At 44.6% G+C, this 21,561-nt stretch overlaps 1 protein-coding gene across 1 annotated transcript; it reads right to left on the minus strand.

The window, feature by feature from the left end:
- Positions 1–8,044: 8,044 nt before the first annotated feature.
- LOC148505788 (transcription factor HES-5-like) lies at positions 8,045–11,266 on the minus strand. The gene is made up of 3 exons (XM_088447723.1): positions 11,102–11,266; positions 9,335–9,515; positions 8,045–8,488 (listed from the first exon to the last, which is right to left on the minus strand). Exons 1-3 carry the CDS (start codon positions 11,168–11,170, stop codon positions 8,265–8,267), a joined length of 474 nt encoding a protein of 157 aa, XP_088303849.1. The 5' UTR covers positions 11,171–11,266; the 3' UTR covers positions 8,045–8,264.
- Between the last annotated feature and the right edge of the window lie 10,295 nt (positions 11,267–21,561).

Raw genomic sequence — 21,561 nt, forward strand, 5'->3', positions numbered from 1 at the left:
GCCAGCCACTACTTTGAAGTAGTGGACACAGCCCCTATTAACAACAGCAGCACAGCACAACACAGCCAGCCCCTATGGACTTTGAAGTAGTGGACACAGCCCCTATGGACAACAGCAGCACAGCGCAGCACAGCACAACACTACTCTAGACTACACTACACTACACAGCCCAGCCAGCCCTAACTCCCACCCTCCCTCTTCACTGTCCACAGCCGAGTGAGAAAATGGCGCCGACGCGGGTACCTTATATAGGATCCAAAACCCGCGAGACCCGAAGGCGGGATGATGACGTTTTGCCTCGATTTCAGATCCGAGTCAGGCGGGAAAAGTCGAGCTTGACTCGGATCTGCCTCGGATCGGGGGGGCTCGGGGGGGTTCGGATTTCAGAAATCCGAACCCGCTCACCCCTATACTATATTCACTACTGTGGGGTCTATTTACTGAGCTGTGTTAGGAGATAAAGTGAACGGTGATAAGGTACCAGCCAATAAGCTTCTGCCATTTTTCAAACACAGCCTGTGACATGGCAGTTAGGAGCTGATTGGCTGGTACCTTACCTCCGTTCACTTTGGGGTCTATTTACTAAGCTTTATTAGGAGATAAAGTGAACGGTGGTAAGTTACCAGCCAATCAGCTCCTAACTGCCATGTCACAGGCTGTGTTTGAAAAATGGCAATAAGGAGCTGATTGGCTGGTACCTTATCACCATTCACGTTATCTCTTAACACAGCTTAGTAAATAGACCCCTGTATTTGCTAGTTGTTACTGGTTTTTACACTCTAACTTTTCAAGACAAAAATCACGAAAGCGCCATTTTCAGGGTGTGCATAATAAATTAGCCACTGTGACCCTGCTGGCAGCAGAAGAGCCCTCTGCGTGTCTGGAGACCCGCTGTGTCTATGGCACCTTACACTTACTCAGCAGGCTGATGGCCGCCTGCTGCATTGATGTGTCCGATGTTTCCGGTTTTGTGCATGAGATGCTTTCAGTGGGCGTCTCTAAGCACTGAACGGCGAGCGAGTCATTAGCATATATTCACAATTGCGATGCGAGAGATCTCAGTTGCGATTGCATTAGCGTAAGTCTCAGAATCAGGCCCTTAGGTGCTGCCAGTTTACTAAATATCCTCAACCCCTATTTCTGTTTCTTGACATACAAGGCCTACTTTCAATGTGGTGTTTTGATCGTAACATTTTTTGGTGCCACTTCTTAAAATGCCCTTAATGCGACCCGCATCACTATTTGCAACACGCTTTTATATTATTACACTATATTATTACAGGCTTGCTGACAATCTGGCTGCCTCTTCCGGTAGAGGCAGCCAGCTCGGCGCAGCAAGGGGGGCGTGGCACGATTTTGTGGGCGGTGGGCGTGACCGCGCAGTCGCATCATTACCCCGTCCCCGCTACACAATACCAAGATTACCGACACTGTGTAGCCGGGGGTGGGGCCATCATGATGAGATTCAGCGCAAATTGCGTCATCAGTTCCCCCACGGACCAGCCACCTATTGCAAGGTGAGAGCCAATACCGGTGAGGGGTGCGGGTGGTTGTGGGCGGATGTCGGTGGCCGGGAGGCTTTGCACACTCTTCCGGGGGGGCCCAGGAGCGACACCCCATTTTCGGGAGGTTCCCGACCATTTCTGCAGAGCAGGCAAGTCTGTATTATTTATTGACTATATTATTTATAGACATTTTAGCATTACTTGTCCCTTCCCAGCGCAGACAGAAGACACTTTACACAGGTGTTTCTCCTTACTCTGTTTAGATTCCCCTGGAAGTGTCAAAGCACAATAAAATCTATAGCGTCCATATCACAGCATAGCTTTAGAGTGAACATCGCAAATACATAGCCAAATACACAAAATTATGCAATAAGTGATACAAGTAAGCAATTATATATATATATATGTTCATCTAAACAACCACGTGTCGCTATCATTTATACGTCAGCTCCACACTGCCTCTAAGTATTTCCCACCATTCCTTAAAGCATAATATACACACAGCTAAAGAGAGTGGCTGACTGACTATCTCTCCCACCATTATCTCCCCAGTGTATCATTGTGTCCCCCCCCCCTGTGTATGCGCTGATTAACACACATTCCAGGCTCCTGTCTCCCAAGCCTGTGCACTGAGGAATTCCGCCAGCAGAGCACTGTGACAATGGGCCATGTATTTCTGAATGAGACCCAAGTTCAATGTCGCCTCTGAGACAGTTTGCGCGGGATTCTGGTCTATAATCCACTCCATCATCCCGCTACTTGTGAGTCTCTCGCTCTCTCCCCATTCCCACACTCCGCTACCAATTGTCAGCTTGCGCCCACAATAGAGGCTTCAATTACGGCTGGCTAAATTGACTGTGAATGAGCTTGGGGTAATGACTGATGGTGGAAGGGTGAGTGACATAAAGGGAAGGCCTGTGCTTGAATGGAACAGAAGCTGGAGAGAGAGGAGGGGGTGGGGGGTGTTAATGCTGCTAAAATAAAATACACACAGTCTAATGTTTGGAATCAGAGACATTCCAGAGACGGGGATAAAAGGAGACACACTTCTAGGCGGGAAAAAGGATCAAAAGACAGGAAGTCTATATCTATTCAGCAGCTGCCCGCCCGCTCGCCCGGTGTCTTTCTAACTTCCTAAAAAAAATGCACCAGGCCTCAGAGGTTTCCAGCAGATTATTTATTTGCCGATGAGATCATGGCAATCTGTAGTATAATAGAGACTTTTCTTCAGATGGAAATAAGCCCAGAATTTACCCCGCCAAGCATGATGCATACAAAGGGATTCTTGGCGGGAAATGGACAGGGTCATTTTCTTGTCTCTGCGGCCGAAAGTGGAATAAGTCATTCTCTTTATACTTGTGGAAGAAAGGGAATGGCTGCCATTGCTGAGCGTTATGCGCACGTTACCAATGTTAAACTTAGCATGAATGGAACTTTCTCTCTAATAATTTAAGTGAAGTAATAACAGAATTTCTTTTAATTTAGGAAACGCCTAAAAAAAAAAAAAAGTTGTTATGTTTTGTAATTCTTCAATTGCTTTTTTACTTTATTATTATTGTAGGTATCTGTTAGTTTGATGACAGCGGGGTCATGTCATTATTTTTATAGTTTGTAGAACAGGTTTCACTTATACAGATGAGTCATGGTATAGTTTAATGCCCTAGAGCTCAAGTGTTCTGTAATGCTTAGTCGGTAAATGATAGAAATTGCTTTCGCCAGAAAGAAATCCTGAAAATATGACCTGTTCATGGTGGTCGAAGTGGAAAAACCCTACCGTAGATCTTTCTACCTTACTTAGTTTCTAAATTGCCTCTAAACCACACCATGTAACCCCTTAGCTCAAACGGGGTCCTCGAGGCACCCGAACAGTTCAGATTTTAGAGATATCCATAGTTGAGCACAGCTGGTTAAATCGAACTGACTCTACTAATGCAGTCACCTGTATTTAAGCATGGATATCCTTAAAACCTGTACTATTAGGGTGCCTTGAGGACTGAGTTTGGAATACCAAAACAACCGTAGACGGTGCCCAACACTAACATTGGTGGGCTTAGCAAATCATTCGCCCTAACCACAATACAATATAGTGTGCTTCCACGTGACTGCCATACAGTAGATAACATCACAGTGAATGCCATTCAGTGCAGAGAGCATCCACCTGACTACTATCCAATACAGAGAGCATCCACGTGACTATATCCAATACAGGGAGCATCCACGTGACTACTATACAATACAGAGAGCATCCACATGACTACTATCCAATACAGGGAGCATGCACTTTATGGCTATACACTACAGAAAGTATCTATGAGTATATTATACAATACAGACAGCATCTAGCTGACTGCTATTCACTAGAGAGCATCCACATGAATGATATGCACTACAGAGAGCATCCATGTGACAGCTCTACACTACAGAGAGCATCCACGTGACTACTAACCACTACAGAGAGCATGCACTTTATAGCTATACACTACAGAAAGTATCTATGAGTATATTATACACTACAGACAGCATCTAGATGACTGCTATTCACTAGAGAGCATCCACATGAATGATATGCACTACAGAGAACATCCATGTAACTACTTTACCCTACAGAGAGTAATATAGTCGGCATCCTGGTGTACGAGATGCCGACGGTCTGAATACCACGCCGAAGTCCCAACTGGTCGGGATCCCGGCACCATTATCCCGACCGCCAGCATCCTGAAGGTAAGTAACAGGGTGTTAGCGGGAGATTAGGGTTAGGGTGCGGGGTAGGGTTAGGCACTAGGGGGAGGGTTAGGCACCGGGGAGAGATGGTTAGGATTAGGGTGCAGAGAGAAGGAGGTTAGGTTTAGGCACTAGGGGGGGAGGTTAGGTTTAGGCACCGGGAAAGGGGTGTTAGGTTTAGGGTGCGGGGAGGAGGAGGTTACGCTTAGGCACTAGGGGGGGAGGTTAGGGTTAGGCACCAGGGGGGGAGGTTAGGGTTAAGCACCAGGGAGGGAGGGTTAGGGTAGGGGTTAGGAAAACACTTACCTGTCTTCCCTATGGGTGCTGGGATTCTGGCTGTTGGAATGCCACTGTCGGTATGCTGACCAGTGTCATCCCCGACAGCCGGGATTTCATACCCAACCCTACAGAGAGCATATAATAAAAATATGCTCCAGGTGAAGCTTAAACTAAGAACCTCAGCATTGCTCACCAGTAACTATCTCATAAGTACTGCGCACTGACCAATTGTCACTGGAGCTGCTGTTACTCTGTTATAGAACACATTTTGGGAATAGACCATAAGAAGGTTCAGAATATGTTTTTATTGCTTTTCTGTGTAAATTTATTCTGTAGATCACAGTTTCTCAAACTCAGTCCTCAGGATCCCAAACAGTGCATGTTTTCCAGGTCTCCCCACAGAATTACTTACAAGTGAAATAATTATCTCCACCTGTGGATCTTTTAAAATGTGTCAGTGAGTAATGACTACATCTGTGCACCTGCTGGGTGACCTGGAAAATGTGACCTGTTTGTGGTCTTGAGGACCGAGTTTGAGAACCACTGCTGCAGATTAATAATAATGTACTTTCTAAAATATTTAGCCATGGAGATGTCAATATGGCGTCCAACATTGGTAACACAGGGACTGTTTTAGAGGTGGACGCACTTCTGATGTTCAGGCAGTTGAGTGATTATCGTGCTGGCGGAGTGCGCGTGCAGAGTGATTGACAGGCAGGGGCCGTTTGCGATTGAGATTCCGTTACGCAAGTAAAAATGGTGTCTCAGTTACGGCGCCCATTCTAAGTAACCATCGTGTTAATCAGAACTCTCGATAATCGATTGACCTGCGACCGATGTTGCATCTTTACACGCAATCGCTTGTACTTGTGAAACTGCAGGTGGGTGCCTCAATACAAATCCCGGCAGTTGCGCCATTTGCATATTTTCGACGGCGCTAGCACCCATCTCTGAATCTGCTCCTCCTCTTCAACAAGAAAATAAAATCGTTAAAATAGTGTTTATGATGAATATAATTGTCTTAATATTTTTCATGAGGTGGCTCCGAATTTGCGCTGACATTACCCCATATATGATTTCTGTTAATAGTTTATTTAAAAATGCACTGAGGATATACAATTACTGTGTCATAGTATCACATGTCTACTGGATGTTACATTACGTGGTTCATTAAGCTGTGATCAAATTGAGCAGATGCAATTCCAGTAGGAGTTTCTTTTTTCGGCAATGTGCAATTTCCCAGAAATTATTACATTAAAATTCTGGCAAACGACTGAAAGGGACATATTCACCCAATGTGATGCAGCTTTCACTTGCCAGGATAGATATGAGATAGAATAGATACAGTAGATAGATTGATAGATAGATAGATAGATAGATAGATAGATAGATAGATAGATAGATAGATAGATAGATAGATAGATAGATAGATATGAGATAGATAGATTGGAGATAGATAGATAGATAGATAGATATATATGAGATAGATAGATTGGAGATTGATAGATAGATAGATAGATAGATAGATAGATGGATAGATAGATAGATAGATAGATAGATATGACAGATAGATATGACAGATAGATATGACAGATAGATATGACAGATAGATATGAGATAGATAGATAGATGGGAGATTGATAGATATATATGAGATAGATAGATAGATAGATAGATAGATAGATAGATAGATAGATAGATAGATAGATAGAAAGATATGAGGGAATCAGTATGATTTACAGCTGGTTCAAATCCCGACAGCAGCAGCCCAACAGAGGAGGAAATCCCGATCGTCCTAAGGTAAGTACTAACTAACCTAATTCTACCCCCTAGCCCTAACCCTCCCTTAGGGGTGCCTAACCCTAACTCCCCTCTAAGTGCCTAAACCTAACCCCCCCTAAGTGCCTAAACCTAACCCCCCCTTCCCCGCAGCCTAAAACTAAGTCTCCCAGGGGGGTGCTTAACCCTCCCCTCCCCCCGGGGGTGCCTAACCCTAACACCCTCTTCGCCTAGCCTAACCCTAACCTCCCGGGGGGATGCCTAACCCCAAGTCCCCCCCGGAAGCCCCTAACCCAACCCTCCCCCCCCCCCCCCGCATGGCTGTCCGCGCCGGGCTTATCTTTGATCGGTAAGCCGGGTGTCGGGCTCTTGGTGTAGGTCTAATGACAGGCGTCGGGATTAGACAGTCGGGAAGCCAGCGGTCGGGTTTATGTCCGTCGGCTTCCCGACTGCTTCCCGATATGAGAGAGAGAGAGAGATTGATATATATGATAGATAGAGAGATAGATAGGTGGAGGAAGAGGTATGAGATAGATCAGTGTTGGCTAACCTTGACACTCCAGCTGTTATAGAACTACATAACCCAGCATGCACTGCTACAGTTTTGCTATTAGGGCATGCTAAAACTGTGGCAGGGCATGCTGGGATATATAGTTCCACAAAAGCTGGAGTGTCAAGGTTAGCCAACACTGAGATAGATAGATATGAAGTAGATAATTCCTCTGTTTTTAGAAAGATATAAACACATTTATAACTCAGTAGACTGTTTTACTATCTTTATTTTACTTATATTGCCAAAGCAATGTAGTTGAAAACATACTTGCCCTGTTGCCCAAAAAATTCCAGGAGACTCCTGAACATGGCGGAGAGCTCCTGGGAGCGTGGGCATCCCGAGACTTCTCCGGTGACGTGGGTGTGGGTTGTGATAAAGTGAATTACATCAATGCGGCCTCACGACGCAATTCCAGGAATCACTGTAAAACATCAGCAGGTGTGGGGCCATGATGACATTTCACAGCGCAACGCCATTGCCCCTCCCAGCTGGACCTCCACTTCCCCAGATCTCCCAGAGAACAGATCATGGAAGTAGGCAAGTATGGTTTAATGTCTTTAGACTGCAACATTATCAGTCAGTCACAATATGCATAAAACACACAATAGATGTTATGTTATTCATATGTACAATATAGACCCCCCCAAAAATCAAGTGCTTTACAAATTTCTTTGAAATCCTCTCTACAGTGACCACTTCAACATGAAGTAACAATTCATTAAGCCTCGGGGAAAAATACGTTTTCTTCTATTGGTCACATGACCTGGAATCTTTCTTGGTTTGAACAAAGGGCCTGATTCAGACCCGCTCGCGAGCGCAGGACGCTCGCAAGCGGGTCGATGGTGCCCTACTGCGCATGCGCACGACGGAGGGAGCTCCGTTGTGCGCATGCGCGAGACCCGGCTAGCGACGGGATAGCCGTCGCTCCGGGTCTCGCACCAAATGGGGCGTGCTGTCGATGTTGATTGACAGCACGCCCCCTTTGGTGGGCGTGCCGGGGGCGTGGCTGCCAGACGGAGGCGTTCCCATGGAAACGCCTACCGTCTGAAGCCGGCCCCACTGACATCAGTAGTGATGTCAGTGGGAGTGATTTTGGCTCTGATAGAGCCAAAATCACTCCAGGGCTTGCGGCAACGAGACCCTACCACAGGGTCTCCGTCGCAAGCCCGATGATCGCGATGGTCTTGACCATCGTGACCATCATCATGGACGCTCGCTATAGCTGTGGGTGGTCACCCACAGCTATGCGAGCGTCCAAGAGGCCGCTCCATTTTCATGTAGGAGGACCCTGATTCAGAGCGAGCGCTCTGGTCAGAGCATCCGGCTCTGAATCAGGCCCAAAGTTACTAAGCTCTGTCCCAGTCATGAGTGTCAGGTTCTGCAATACATAGAATCTCTAGGTCTGAAGGGTTGATGAGATCAGAGCTTCACCACGGTCTCCAAACGGCGGTTGTGGATGGGTCTTTGGCACCTGGAGGTTCCAGATGTACCTCACTGTTCGCTGGCTGGGCTCTGTGGAAATACTGTAATACTTTTTGATTTGTCGGGCTCCTTGTGTCAGCATACGACAGGAATTGGAGCGTTTCCTCTAGACAACGGCTATAGCCTTGGTTGTAGTCATGGAACGGAGTTTTTCTAGTTGCTGTTTCCACTGTTGAATGACAAAATATACATTAAAATCCTGAGCAATATATATATATATATATATATATATATATATACATATATATTATGTTAATTTTGATTAGTTATTTTACATAGCCATCTTGAAATGCATTTGTATCATCAGTGATTGTACACTATAACATTGGTTCAGCTCACAAAATGGCTGCCTCGATGATGTCACTAGCTCATACTTAATGATTTCTTTTGTCTCCTCTCCGAGGCCCAAGAAGGTTGCCCTGGACCGTGCCAATGCGATTTGCGCTGTTTTGACCACACCCCTTGCTGCACAATGGCATAATTTATGCCATTCATAGGCAAAGGTGGCTATGAATGGCCAGGAAGCTGGTCTACTCTCCAGGGAGACCTAAGACCCCCCCAAAATTCGGTAGAGTAGGGATGGCCATTACAACCTGACTATCGCTCAGGGAGGGCGCAGCATCACAATCTAGCATATGACTGATGGCGGCCATCATAATCCTGCTACTAAATGGAGCCGGGGACAGAAATAGTTGCCGACCATTGGTTTCCGATGTCCATCCTTATGGGAGAGTAGTCAAGTATGCACTAATTTCTAATGATTTGTATGGCTGCCATTTCATGAATATTGAGAATATAGTTGCACAAGTAAACGTGAAACATGGCTTGTGCTTAATAATGATGTAGTGTACACACCAGCCTTCCTTAACATGCCAGTAGCTAAAGCCAAGCCGTATAACGGACAATCCACAGCAAACTAACAGTACAAAGCTCATCAGTATACTGTATAAGAAAGATAAGTATTTATTTTAATGAGTAACATGACAGGAAGATCTCCATCGTGTGCTGCACCCACCGTTCAGTTCCAGGTGCTGCTGTTTCAAATAGGTGACCGTCATTTCCAGTATATCAGCTTTCTCCAGTTTGGAGTTAGGCTGGTGTATCCTAAACTCTGTCTCAAGCAGGAGCCGCAGCTGTTTAATAGAACAGTTTATCCTGTCTCGCCTCAACTTTTCCACCGCTGGTTTCCTTAATTGCTAAAAAATGTATAACAATAAAACAAAACAAAGGCTTGTTAAAAAAAACCCAGATTATATTGTAAAAGCAATTGAACCACAAAATAGATTGTTAGCTCTTATGACCAGGTTCCTCTGTTTATATCACACAAGTGTGCACCAACTCTAGATAATCATGCCCCTACTTAAGGTGGGTACACACCTAGCAGATATATCTGCAGATGATGGTCGTTCATACACACTGATTCTGAAAGACCATCATCTTCCAGGCAACCGTGGGTCCCGCTGGCCGGGCGCAGTGTCTGCCCCCCACCCCGCTGCTGCCACTGCATGTGTACTTGTACGGGCGGTCGGCTGATCATCCGTACACACTTGCCGATGGACAGATATGTCTGCAGATATATGTGTCAATCAGCTGTGCAGCACAGCCAATGGGATAGGTCTGTGAGCGTCGTCGTACACAGACATATCGCTGGTACACACTGGCCGACGGGCACCAGATATATTGGCGGGTGTAGTATGTAATACCGCCAGCCGCATGGTTCAAATCCTGACAGCGGAAGCCCGGCACTGGTGAAGATCCCGATCGGTAATAAAGTAAGTATAACTAACCCTATTCTCCCCATTAACCCTAACCCTCCCTTAGGGGTGCCTAACCCTAACCTCCCCCCCTAGTGCCTAACCCTAACCGCCCCCCCTGTCCCCGCAGCCTAAACCTAAGTCTCCCAGGGGAGGTGCCTAACCCTAACCTCCCCCCCGGGGGTGCCTAACCCTAACCCCTCCCTCGCCTAAACCTAACCCTCCCGGGGGGGGGGAGTGCCTAACCATAAGTCCCCCTGGGAGCCCTGAAACCTAAACCCCCCCGTCCCCGTTCTGTCTGCGCCTGGCTTACCTTCGTTCGGTATGCCGGGCGTCGGGCTTCCGGCGAAGGACAAATGACAGGCGTCGGGTATTCAACGCCTGTCATTAGTACCTTGCCGGGATTTGACAGTCGGGAAGCCGGCGGTCGGCATTTAGACCATCGGCTTCCTGACCACATCCCATATTGGCCGATCAATTGATTAGTCTACAGCACAGGTTCTCAAACTCGGTCCTCAGGACCCCAAACAGTGCATGTTTTCCATGTCTCCTCACAGAATCACAAGTGAGATTATTAGATCCACCTGGAAATCTTTTAAAATGTGTCAGTGAGTACTGAACACACCTGTGCACCTGCTGGGGGACCTGGAAAATATGAACTGTGTGGGGTCTTGAGGACCGAGTTTGAGAACCACAGGTCTACAGATTATGCAGGTATTAGAGACAGGCAGATATGACAGCACTATATGTATTTATAATATATATATATATATATATATATTATATATATATATCTCACAGGTTCTCAAACTCGGTCCTCAGGACCCCAAACGGTGCATGTCACCTCACTTATAATCACAAATGAAATAATTATCTCCACCTGTGGATCTTTTAAAATGTGTCAGTGAGTAATGAGGACACCTGTGCACTTGCTGGGTGACATGGAAAATCGTGACCTGTGTGGGGTCCTGAGGACCGAGTTTGAGAACTACTGATAAATCTGTATATAAAATAAATGTGGTACATACCCTGACAGCATGTTTGAATTTTTGTCCATTGGAGCAGGAATCCATAGTGGAGGCTGCAGCCATATTCATTGCACACACATATAAATATAATATATCCCCGCTGATTTTCTGCTTGCGGCAGATGTGAGGCTGTGCACTATTTATATGTCCATATCAGCGGCTGAATCTGTGAGTCCTCAGTTCTCTGAAGTTTCCCACAGTCAGCAGCCAATGGCAGAGCCCACCCACACAATGCAGAGGGCTTCAATTACTAGATGCTAAATTAACTGTGGAACTGCTTTAGGATAACAACCCTCTGTTCAGGAGCAGGTGGAGTGTGGGATAACAATAGGGCAGGAGCCGGTAATAGTACACTAGATTCTGGGAAAGACTTGTGCGGTCAGGAGGCACGTGCTCCCTTTGCCTGATGGGAAGGAGCATGTTTCATACATACAGTATCCATCTATAAAACGAAGGGGGAGAGCTGTGGGATTGCTGCTGCACCATGGAGGCTCCTGAATTTGTGCAAAAAACACCCACGTTGGATATCTTCTGTGTAGAGAGGTGATGCAGATTTCATTGACTGAAAACAAGTACAGAGACATATGTATTAAGTTGTCTTTTTGGACATTAATGCAATGTCATCATTATTCATTATATATAAAATATAAGTGAAAAGCGTGTAAACCGTAGCATTATGAGAACAATAACTCATCCAGCATTCACAGGAAAGCTACAAACCAGGTCTGACCAACCCATGGCTCTCCAGCTGTTGTGAAACTACATGTCCCAGCTGATCGGTTGGAGGGTATGCTGGGACTTGTAGTTTCACAACAGCTGGAGAGCCTCGGGTTGGTCATGGTCAGGTTGCTATAAACTCAAGTATCTAGTTGATCTAATGCTCTGAACATTTGCCATTATTTTGTCCATTATTTGGATCAACTTGAAGGCAATCAGAGCATTAGAAGTGAACATTCATACCACTAGACTAGACCAGTGGTTCTCAAGCTCGGTCCTCAGGACCCTACACAGTTCATGTTTTGCAGGTCACCCAGCAGGTGCGCAGTTGTATTAATTACTCACTGACACATTTTAAAAGATCCAGGTGGAGCTAAATATTTCACTTGTGATTCTGTGAGGAGAGCAGGAAGACATGCACTGTTTGGGGTCCTGCGGACCGAGTTTGAAAACCTGTGGACTAGACCAACCTGTAGACGAGCAGAGCATTACACCAGAGGTTCCCAAACACAGGCCTCAAGGCTCCCTTAGTTCAGGTTAGAGATATCCATAGTTGAGCACAGGTGACTTAATTAGTACCTCAGTCAATTTGATTTAATCACCTTTGTTCAACCATGGATATCTTTAAAACCTGAACTGTTGGGGAGCCTTGAGGACCGCGTTTGGGTACCTCTGCATTAGATCATTCATTGGACAGGCCAGTGGTTGCCAACTCCAGTCCTCAAGTATCACCAGCAGATCATGTTTTGTGGCTGTCTTTAACCACTTAACTGATGAATGTATTTTCTTTTTTTTCTAAAAACCGTTCAAAAATTGTTGTTTATTTTTATGAGTGAATTAGATGAAGAACATGTATTTTAACTCATCCAAAATGATTTCATGAAAAAAAAAAAAAATATATATATTTTTATATTTGTAAACATAAAATAAAAAAAAAATTTCTTCTTCCAAACATCAGAACATTGGATCGCCACCATCCGGAATATTGCGACCATTGCGACTTTCCTAAAACATGACCTGTTTGGGGTACTTGAGGACTGGATTTGGAAAGAATGGTACTAGACCTACTTGTAGCCAATCAGGGCATAAGAGCATTCATTGAACAAGACCAACCTGTAGCCAATCAGAGCATTCATAGGACAAGACCAACCTGTAGCCAATCAGAACATTAGAACAATCATAGGACAATCTCAACCTGCAGCCATTCAGATAATTAATTGAACAAGACCACCCTTCAGCCATTCAGAGCATTCATAGGACAAGACCAACATGTAGCCAACCAGAACATTAAAGCATTGATTGGACAAGACCAACCTGCAGCCATTCAGAGCATTAGGGCATTTTTAAAACAAGACAAAACTGTAGCCGTTCAGAGCATTTTAAAACATTCATAGGACACCAATATGAATGCCGTTCAGGCGCTAATTTGCGGTGCAAGTCGCTTTAGAAAGAGTTGCTTTCCAGTCTAATCGTGTGGTTCCAAAGCACAAAAGTTATTTATGTAAAAAGGGGTAACACGATATAAGTTTAACAATTAGAGTAAAAAGCAATGAAATAAATCAATGAGTAAAGCCGATACATACGTGTGCGCACTGGTCCCAGTATGCAGTCATTCAGTCCTGATGTCTGCAGTCGCAAAGAAGATATCTGAACACTGGGGTCAGGACACAAGCTTATATACGGTACAGGTTTCAGAGTTAACAAAGGGACAAATAGGTTTTCATTGGTTCTTGCTTCTGGTCAATCTGGTCATTGGTCAGTTCATACGGTGTCATCAGGGGTATGGCTCAGTCCTCCAACGGTCACATTGTGTAGCTTCCCACCGAACAACTGGTTAAAACTGGCTACAACACTGCATTCAAGTAATAACATTCTACTTAATAACTCCCTTTCATCCATAACTAGCGGACGCATGATGCGACTTCTTTGCCGATAGAAACTGATGTCTGCAAATAAACAGGGATTTAGTATGATACCAAACATGACATGTCCACTGTATACTGAACCTTAGATCTCTTTTAAGTACATCTCACATAATTATTAGCTAACAATACCTTTAATAACTCTGGTTACTAACTATAATGTGTGGGAACCATTTTATATGTATGCGTTCGCATATGTGTGTCTGTGTGTGTGTGAATACATGTGTGCGTTCACATTTCTGCGCATTGGATTGCACCGACGCAAAATAGCGTCCAAGTAACTCGTCAACAGACTATAGACAACTATATCGTCAGATAATAATTGTAAACGATCATACCCAATTATTTGACTTTGACACCAACATGTAAGCAATCAGAGCATTAAAGCATTCACAGAGCTAGGCTAACCCGTGTTCAATCAGAGCATTAGAGCACAGATAAGATAAGATCAACTTGTACCCATTTAGAGCATTAGAGCATTCATAGGACAAGACCAACCTGCAGCCAGTCAGAGCATTAGAGCACTCACAGGGCTGGACACACCTAATACTGTACTTATTTCTAATAATATCTCATCTTTGCCATTGCAAGTTTGTGGCCTGGTGTAGAAATGATTGGAAGTCTATTTGCGCAATGTAAAAATGCAATTTGAGTTAATTTTGTCGTACTACACATGTACGCTTTATGCTATTTGTAAGTTAAGTGTATGTTATACTTGCACATAGAGGTGGCTAGGGCCTTCATGTGGGGCTCGGTATTTATGTCTGACAATCAAATTGTCCACATTCATTATGTTGACAGGACAATGGGGAAGATGCAGGGGCGTATTTATAATGGGTGCATGATATACTCTAATACTTACCTCTCCTAGGTCCCGAGTCAGGTGCCTCAGCGATGCACAAAATGCCAGAAAATGTCCGCCGTGGCCAGTTTCCCGGCGTCATGCGCAGTAAGAAATCACAAGAAAACTGCCCGCCGCGCCATTGCCCCGGTGTACTGCACATGCACAGTAGACACTGGGCACACTCTAGTACCTGGAGTCTACTGCTGCTGTCAGTTCACTGACAGCAGCCGGGGAGAGAGGAGGAGGCCCCAGACAGGGACTGAACACGGTCCCCCTCCTCTCTTGGTACGTCGCTAGGAAGATGTACTAAGCTCTGGAAAGTGATAAACTGGAAAGTGATAAACTACCAACCACTTAGCTCCTAACTGTCATGTTACAGGCTGTGTTTGAACAATTACAGTTAGGATCTGATTGGCTGGTACTTTGTAACTCCAGTTTATCACTTTCCAGAGCTTAGTACATCTGCACAAAATGTCACATGGTCGTAATGTCGACCTTGCCTATGTCGTTATTCAGCATGTTGATTCTGATTTAATGTCGACCTTGTTAGATTGCCGACATGCTGCTTTTGTTCTTATTCTTTCCTTGACCCTAAGTGCCCTGGAAATGAGGACATTATGACAATGTCTACATTTCTGATGTTGACCTTCTGCTGTTGACATTATAAACCTGATGGTCGGTGTCTGAATACCTTCCTGTGTACATGTACAGTTCTGTAGATGAATGGAATTGCAAGTCAGCCATGACCTTTAGAGATGGGTCTGATCACTTACACGTATCTCTAGGATAATTGTTTTCTGAGGATTATCTTTGAGCGTCCCATAAGCCTGGTGCAGGTTTCTGAGGTGATATTTCCATCTCGCTATTTTCCGTCGACTGCACATGCAGTCTAAGGGGTATGTTTACTGGAATGGGATTGTAAATCAAATCCCGACACTGTGAGCCCGACAGATGGATATCCCGACAGCGTGAGGTAAGTACCCTAAGCCTCCCCTCTCCCTCCCCTAACCCTTCTTTAGGGGTGTCTAACCCTAACCTCCTCACTAGTGCCTAACCCTACCCTCCCCCCAGGGGTGCCTAAACCTCACCCCACTTCCCCTAGCCTAATCCTAACCCTCTGGGGGGGTGCCTAACCCTAAGTACCCCCCCCCCGGGGTGCCCTAAACCTAACCCCCTCCCGCGGCTAATAGGAGGGGAGCCCCGCACTCACCTCGTTCGGGCCCGGTATCTCGACGCCTGTCATAAATCCCTAGCCGGCATTATGCCGTCGGGATTGTGACCGGCAGTCACATAACTACATACCATATTTACTAAAGGTCAATTTTAATCGATGTTTGATCGATTTAAAATTGCAGGGGTCGGTGGCTGCGTCCTTGGGCCCGGAAGCACCAAATACACGGCATCCTGTGTAACCTGATAATCCGATGACGCCGCTGCGAATCGCAAAAGCCTACAGTGTGCGTCTTTCTACTACAGACACCTCCTGCTGCTTCTACATATATTTTCGCACTGCGGCTGCGTCCACCCCTGAATCAGGCCCTGCGTACGAAAAACACTTCAGCGTCACGCCCGTGACACGTCCATAACACAGCCCATATCTGTGTGTCTTATTATCCACACCCTGCCCAGTCACCACCCAGGAACGCTCATTACATTTTCATTTTCATGCGTTGTGTAGCTTAGAAGCATGCACAATAAACAAAAAATTACAGATCTACGTTCAACATCGACACAGCGTGCAACTCAGAATCAGGCTGTATGACCACGTCGACATTGTACATGTCAACATGTCGGCATAACATCCATGTCAACATTCTGAATCTCGCCATTTAGACCATGACGATATTCTGGTGTTGATATTCTGAATGTCGACGTAACATTCTGCACCCCGCGGACTTGCATCATTTGTAGGTTCATAATAAACTAATATTGAATCAAATACGATTGCTTATGTTAAATTCTTGGTTACACGATCCATTTAAAACAATAGCAGGTGATAGACAATAGGGATTTATGTATCATACTCTTCTGCAGTCCCACTTGTCTTTAAGCCCCGTCGGAGAGCACCCTCTGTGCTTCGTGTCTTTATTTTTAGTATATTTCCGTATCCTTGACGGTCTATTCATTCATTTAAATTCTCAGTGTGTGAGATCATCAGAAACTGCTTTAGAGGAAGCCGCCCTTCAGATGGTCTCCAGAGTAGAGTTACAGCTTAGCACAGAGCCAGGCCTGACCTCTCTGCTAATGAGGGATATAGTGTGGCACACTTCTATTGTCCTCAGGCTCAAAGCCTTCAATAGGAAAACACTGTGGGAAAATTTAGCAAACTCGAACTCTCACACTGCAGCCAAAAAGTATCTCCGAGCAGCTTCTGTCCTTGTGGGCCGACACCTGCCCGACACTTTACCTACTCAAGTGAATTCTACTTTAGGCCATTCAGTGAGGGTCGGTGCAAGATGTCACATGATGTCAGATGGTGATTTTATCATATTACGCACGGAAATAAAGGACCTTAAGTGTCCAGAACAGATGTTATCTTTCATCAAAATGATGCACGTCACATTGCGACTTTAACCCTTTCATGGTCAGTTTTATATCGGGCAACCGCAGGGTCACTTTTGCAAGTACCTACAAAAAAGAAGGTAGCTGCTTATTACATTGGTTATTGATAATGATGATAATAATAATAAGAATCCAGAACTTCACTTCCTACGTTTCAGAGTGAATTAACAGCGCCGAGTGAGTGCGCTGCCCTTGCTAGTTGCAGCTCTGTACAGTGACGTTCCGTGTCCGGGGGAAACGGGTTGTCTGGGGCTAGGTGGGCGGCCAAAGCCTATCAGTACAGATAATAGTGATAGCAGAGATCGAGAGTGAAAACTCGCTATCAAGAGTGAAATCATCGCCTACTGGAATGGAAATATCGCTATAACGGATATTTCTGTAATCGATTCCCATCACTAGAATGGGACCAGGTGAGGCGCTGACACTGTATCGGCTCCAGAATGGAACAAGTGCATGTAATAATGCAAATATATATGGTCTAATTGGGCACATTGATGTTCATTTTTAAAAATAAACATTACAGTTCTGTAACAGGATTCAATCATTTGGAAAGGAAATGGCATCACTGACCTAATCGTTCAGAGTTTTACACCAGTCTGTTATTACATTTATTGTCCGTTGTACTAACATGTTAACAAATTTGATGAACATACACAGATCATGCCTAATTATAATTTACTAATGAGACGTAGTTCTGGTATTTTGTAACAAATCATCTCTCATATAAGTGACACCTTTTACTGACCGACACGATTCTGCGCCAATGACATGTCTGCTAAATAAGATTTGCAGCCTACATATGGTCAAATATTGTCGCCAGGGGGAACAATGGTGCTTTTCATTCAATTAACTGTCCTGCGAGTCTTCTATATTAAAGGGCTTTTGAAATGAGCTTTCTCCGTAACTGGCTGTAAATTAATTAAATTGCATCATGAATTCCAATCTCATGAGGATTCTATGTTGGACCACCCACTCCAAGCGGAGACTCCTGCGTACGGGAATGTAATGAGGCCATCCGAAATGTGTGGTTAATTACATTTAATGACAGACAATCTCATGGACTAATAGGTCAGAAAAGATATGCAATGGTATAACAACTATAGGGCCTATGTATCAAGACAATTTTTTACATAAAATTACGCAAAAAAATGCAGTTTCTGCATAATTTTATGTATTGATCCTATGTACTAATGGCACAATGCAGGGGATCTCACAGAAATCTCCAGCAAAGTGCTAATTAGCGCAGAAGATCGCAGTTCCCATTATTATCAATGGGGACTATGATCTGACCCCTATGTACTAAACTCTGAAGCTTTTTGGAGTTTAGAACCTGTAGTTTACACCATCTTAAGATGGTGTAAACTACTGTAAGCCTATGGGGGTTCCAGGGGCAGGAGAGATATCTTTTGATCTCTCCCCCGCATTCCCTGGCCAGCTACCCCTGTAGAAGTCTTTCACTTCTGTAGTACATAGCCGGCATATTGTTATTAAAAATGAAAATATCCCTGCCAAATTAGGTACATAATAATTTGCAACTGTATCGTGATTATTAGTACATAGGTCCTGATTCACTACCATACGCAACGGCGATTACGCACGCAATAGGGCGATTATTTCATTCTGCCAATTCGGATGCATCGCACTGCACGCACGCGAACCGTCCGCTGCGATCGGGACTGCGATCGCAGTGACTACACAGACCCATCGCAGAGGTGACAGGGGGGTGGTCTGCGAAACGTAGGCATCCCAGTACGTTCGCACGCCATTGCAGGGGCGTGCATAGTTAATCCACTGCAATGCCATTCACAGCCTGAGGTCTCATAGCGTGCATGGAAGTTAGCAATTTCTGTGTAAGGTCAGAGCTTGTGCAAGTGTGCGTGAGGCTGCGATGGTATTCGATTGTACTGATGGTTTCCAGTCTTGCTAGACAGTACGTATGTGTGCTAAGTAAAGTGGGCGTCCTTGTGTAGTGCTGCGACGGCACCCGGTTTGGGAACAGCTGTCTAAAGGTGAATGTCATTTTTTTAATTTCTACCAGGTTATTCTGTGTTTTTGTATTATTATTTAATAAAGCATAAATGAAACAATATCAATATATCAATATATACATATATATATATATACACAGTATATATAATGATTATACTTTTTTTTTTTTTTGCTTCTGTGTGAAAATCTGATGGTTATATTGGATGATCTGTTGCCTGGTGCACAAGCTCAGGGCCTGGTGGTTAGGGGTGGACGCCGCTGCACCTATTCGCGAAGTCACATGCCAATGCTAGAATCAGCCCTAACCTTCTCACCTAGCGCGCACCTGAAGGTGCCAGCACCGAGACGCCCACTTTCAGTCTCTCTGACACCGCCGGTGATTCTAGATATTCCGCCTTCGGCACACTGTAGCGTGCATCATCAACACTTGCTCAAGCCATACGGCAGGTGCAGCTGGAATTGCGTTCACCTCTTATTCAGGCCCACTGTTGGCTAAATCTCTATCTCTATATTAACATATCACCAAACTTTTACTTGCAAGTATACTGTCTGCATAAAATTAGCCTGAGAGCAACCCTATTCTCCAAAGATGTCAAATTCGAAATGTCATTTTAATTACCGTACACTGTCAAACCATAGCTAGCCATCAATAAACCGAGCATTGTATTTTCCCCCAGTGTCCAATTGTGGAATATAAAATGATGATGTAATAGGTCCTGCTTTGTCCGCATGAAAAGAACCCAACTTCCGTTCCCATAAACGGAATGTGTCACGTACTATTAAATTGTTCTTAGTTCACAAGTCGGGTCACATTTACTGCGGGTTTGTGGCAGCCTTTTCCCACATTTTATCATTCCCTTTCATGCGTTGTGTGGCCTGTCTCCAGCTGTTGCTTTGTCCCAATGCGTAGTTTAGTCGGACACACTTCCATTGTTTCCTGAGTCCCCCAATGGTGGGAAATTTCAACAAATTCATTGAGTTTTCATTTACATTGTGATGGTGGAGATAGTGCCTCTCTCAGCAGACAGTATTGATTGGGAATGGTGGCTGCTATTTACTTACCGTATCTGCCGTTAGTTGTACTATATTGCTAACTGTTTTGTTTTATTCCTTTTGTTCTTTTATTGTCCCTTCTATTTTTTTTATTAAATTTAGTGAAATTTGGTATAAAGTTAAGAGAAATGACTTACATGTTTTGGGTGGAGGGATATGTAAGTTAAGAATAATTTATTATATTTCTTAAATGCATTACTGCTGATGAGCCCTGTCGTTCTGCGACATGGGGTGGCAACTGATATGGTGCCGAGGCTGTATTTATTATATAGTGTAAGTAAGCAATGCCTAGGGCCAGGGATGGACTGGCCCACAGGGGGACAGGGGAAATCCCAGCTGGGTCCCACTTCCTCTTCAAGGTGTCATGTTCCAGACCTCAGATTATACACTGTTACTCTATTAAACGGTCAGTTACCTGGTGGAGCAGTACCACTGATCAATATAGGTGCTTGGTTTCCTTCTATAGGAACAACACCAATATTTGCCTAATGGTTAGCCACGCATCTGGGTTGACTGGCCATGCCCCCTCTGGTGGATAACCACACCCCTTAAGCATGGGCTCCTACCGCCGCATTCCCCCGGTGGGCCCTTCATGCTCCAATCCGACACTGCCCAGGGCAGCGGTGTTAGGTGGCAGTAGACAAATTTAATTATTACCTTTTTCCCTCTTAATTTTGAAGGGGCATACACACAAAACGATATCTTGAACAATATGAACAATAACGATATCGTTCAATGATATATCGTTCCGTGTGTATGCAATGAACGACCAACGATGCTCACTCCCGCTGGACGATAAAGATATCTTTAACAAATAGAGTGAACATTGTCAGCGCTTCAATATGTATTGATGCTGCAGCGGGATACAGGAGTGGTCTCGAAACACTCCAATGAACATTAATATAGAAAAGTGAGATGGTGTAACCCCTTTGCGCACACCTTGATAAAGACTTCAAGTGAGTAAAACGCGTCGGTGAAGGGAGGCAGCATATAACCAGAGGGGTAGCCAAGGAACTAGTTATCTGGATCACCTTGAGTCCATTGGTCTGAACATATCCCGGGAGACCATTGTGTACATTAGAACTACGCGCCTACAGGTGTCGGGCAACTGCACCCTTGGCATCTGGTACGCCTTCCCTATTATATTCTGTTTATGGTGGAAGAGTTTTTATGTTTTATGTTATGTGTTTATATTGAAATTAAAACTTAACTTTTCCCTATTAGAGGCTTTTTTTTGTCTCTTCCCTTCTATGTGGTTTTTGAGCCTGATATTCCTATCAAGGATAAGGGAAGGTGAAAGGAGAAGGAGAGAGTAAGAAGCAAATTTGTGGATGAAACAGTGGAAAAATTCATCTTGAAATTCTGGACTGTGG

The sequence above is a fragment of the Taudactylus pleione genome, unplaced genomic scaffold (assembly GCF_031769625.1).
Source record: "Taudactylus pleione unplaced genomic scaffold, aTauple2 ptg000437l, whole genome shotgun sequence".
Classification (NCBI taxonomy): domain Eukaryota; kingdom Metazoa; phylum Chordata; class Amphibia; order Anura; family Myobatrachidae; genus Taudactylus; species Taudactylus pleione.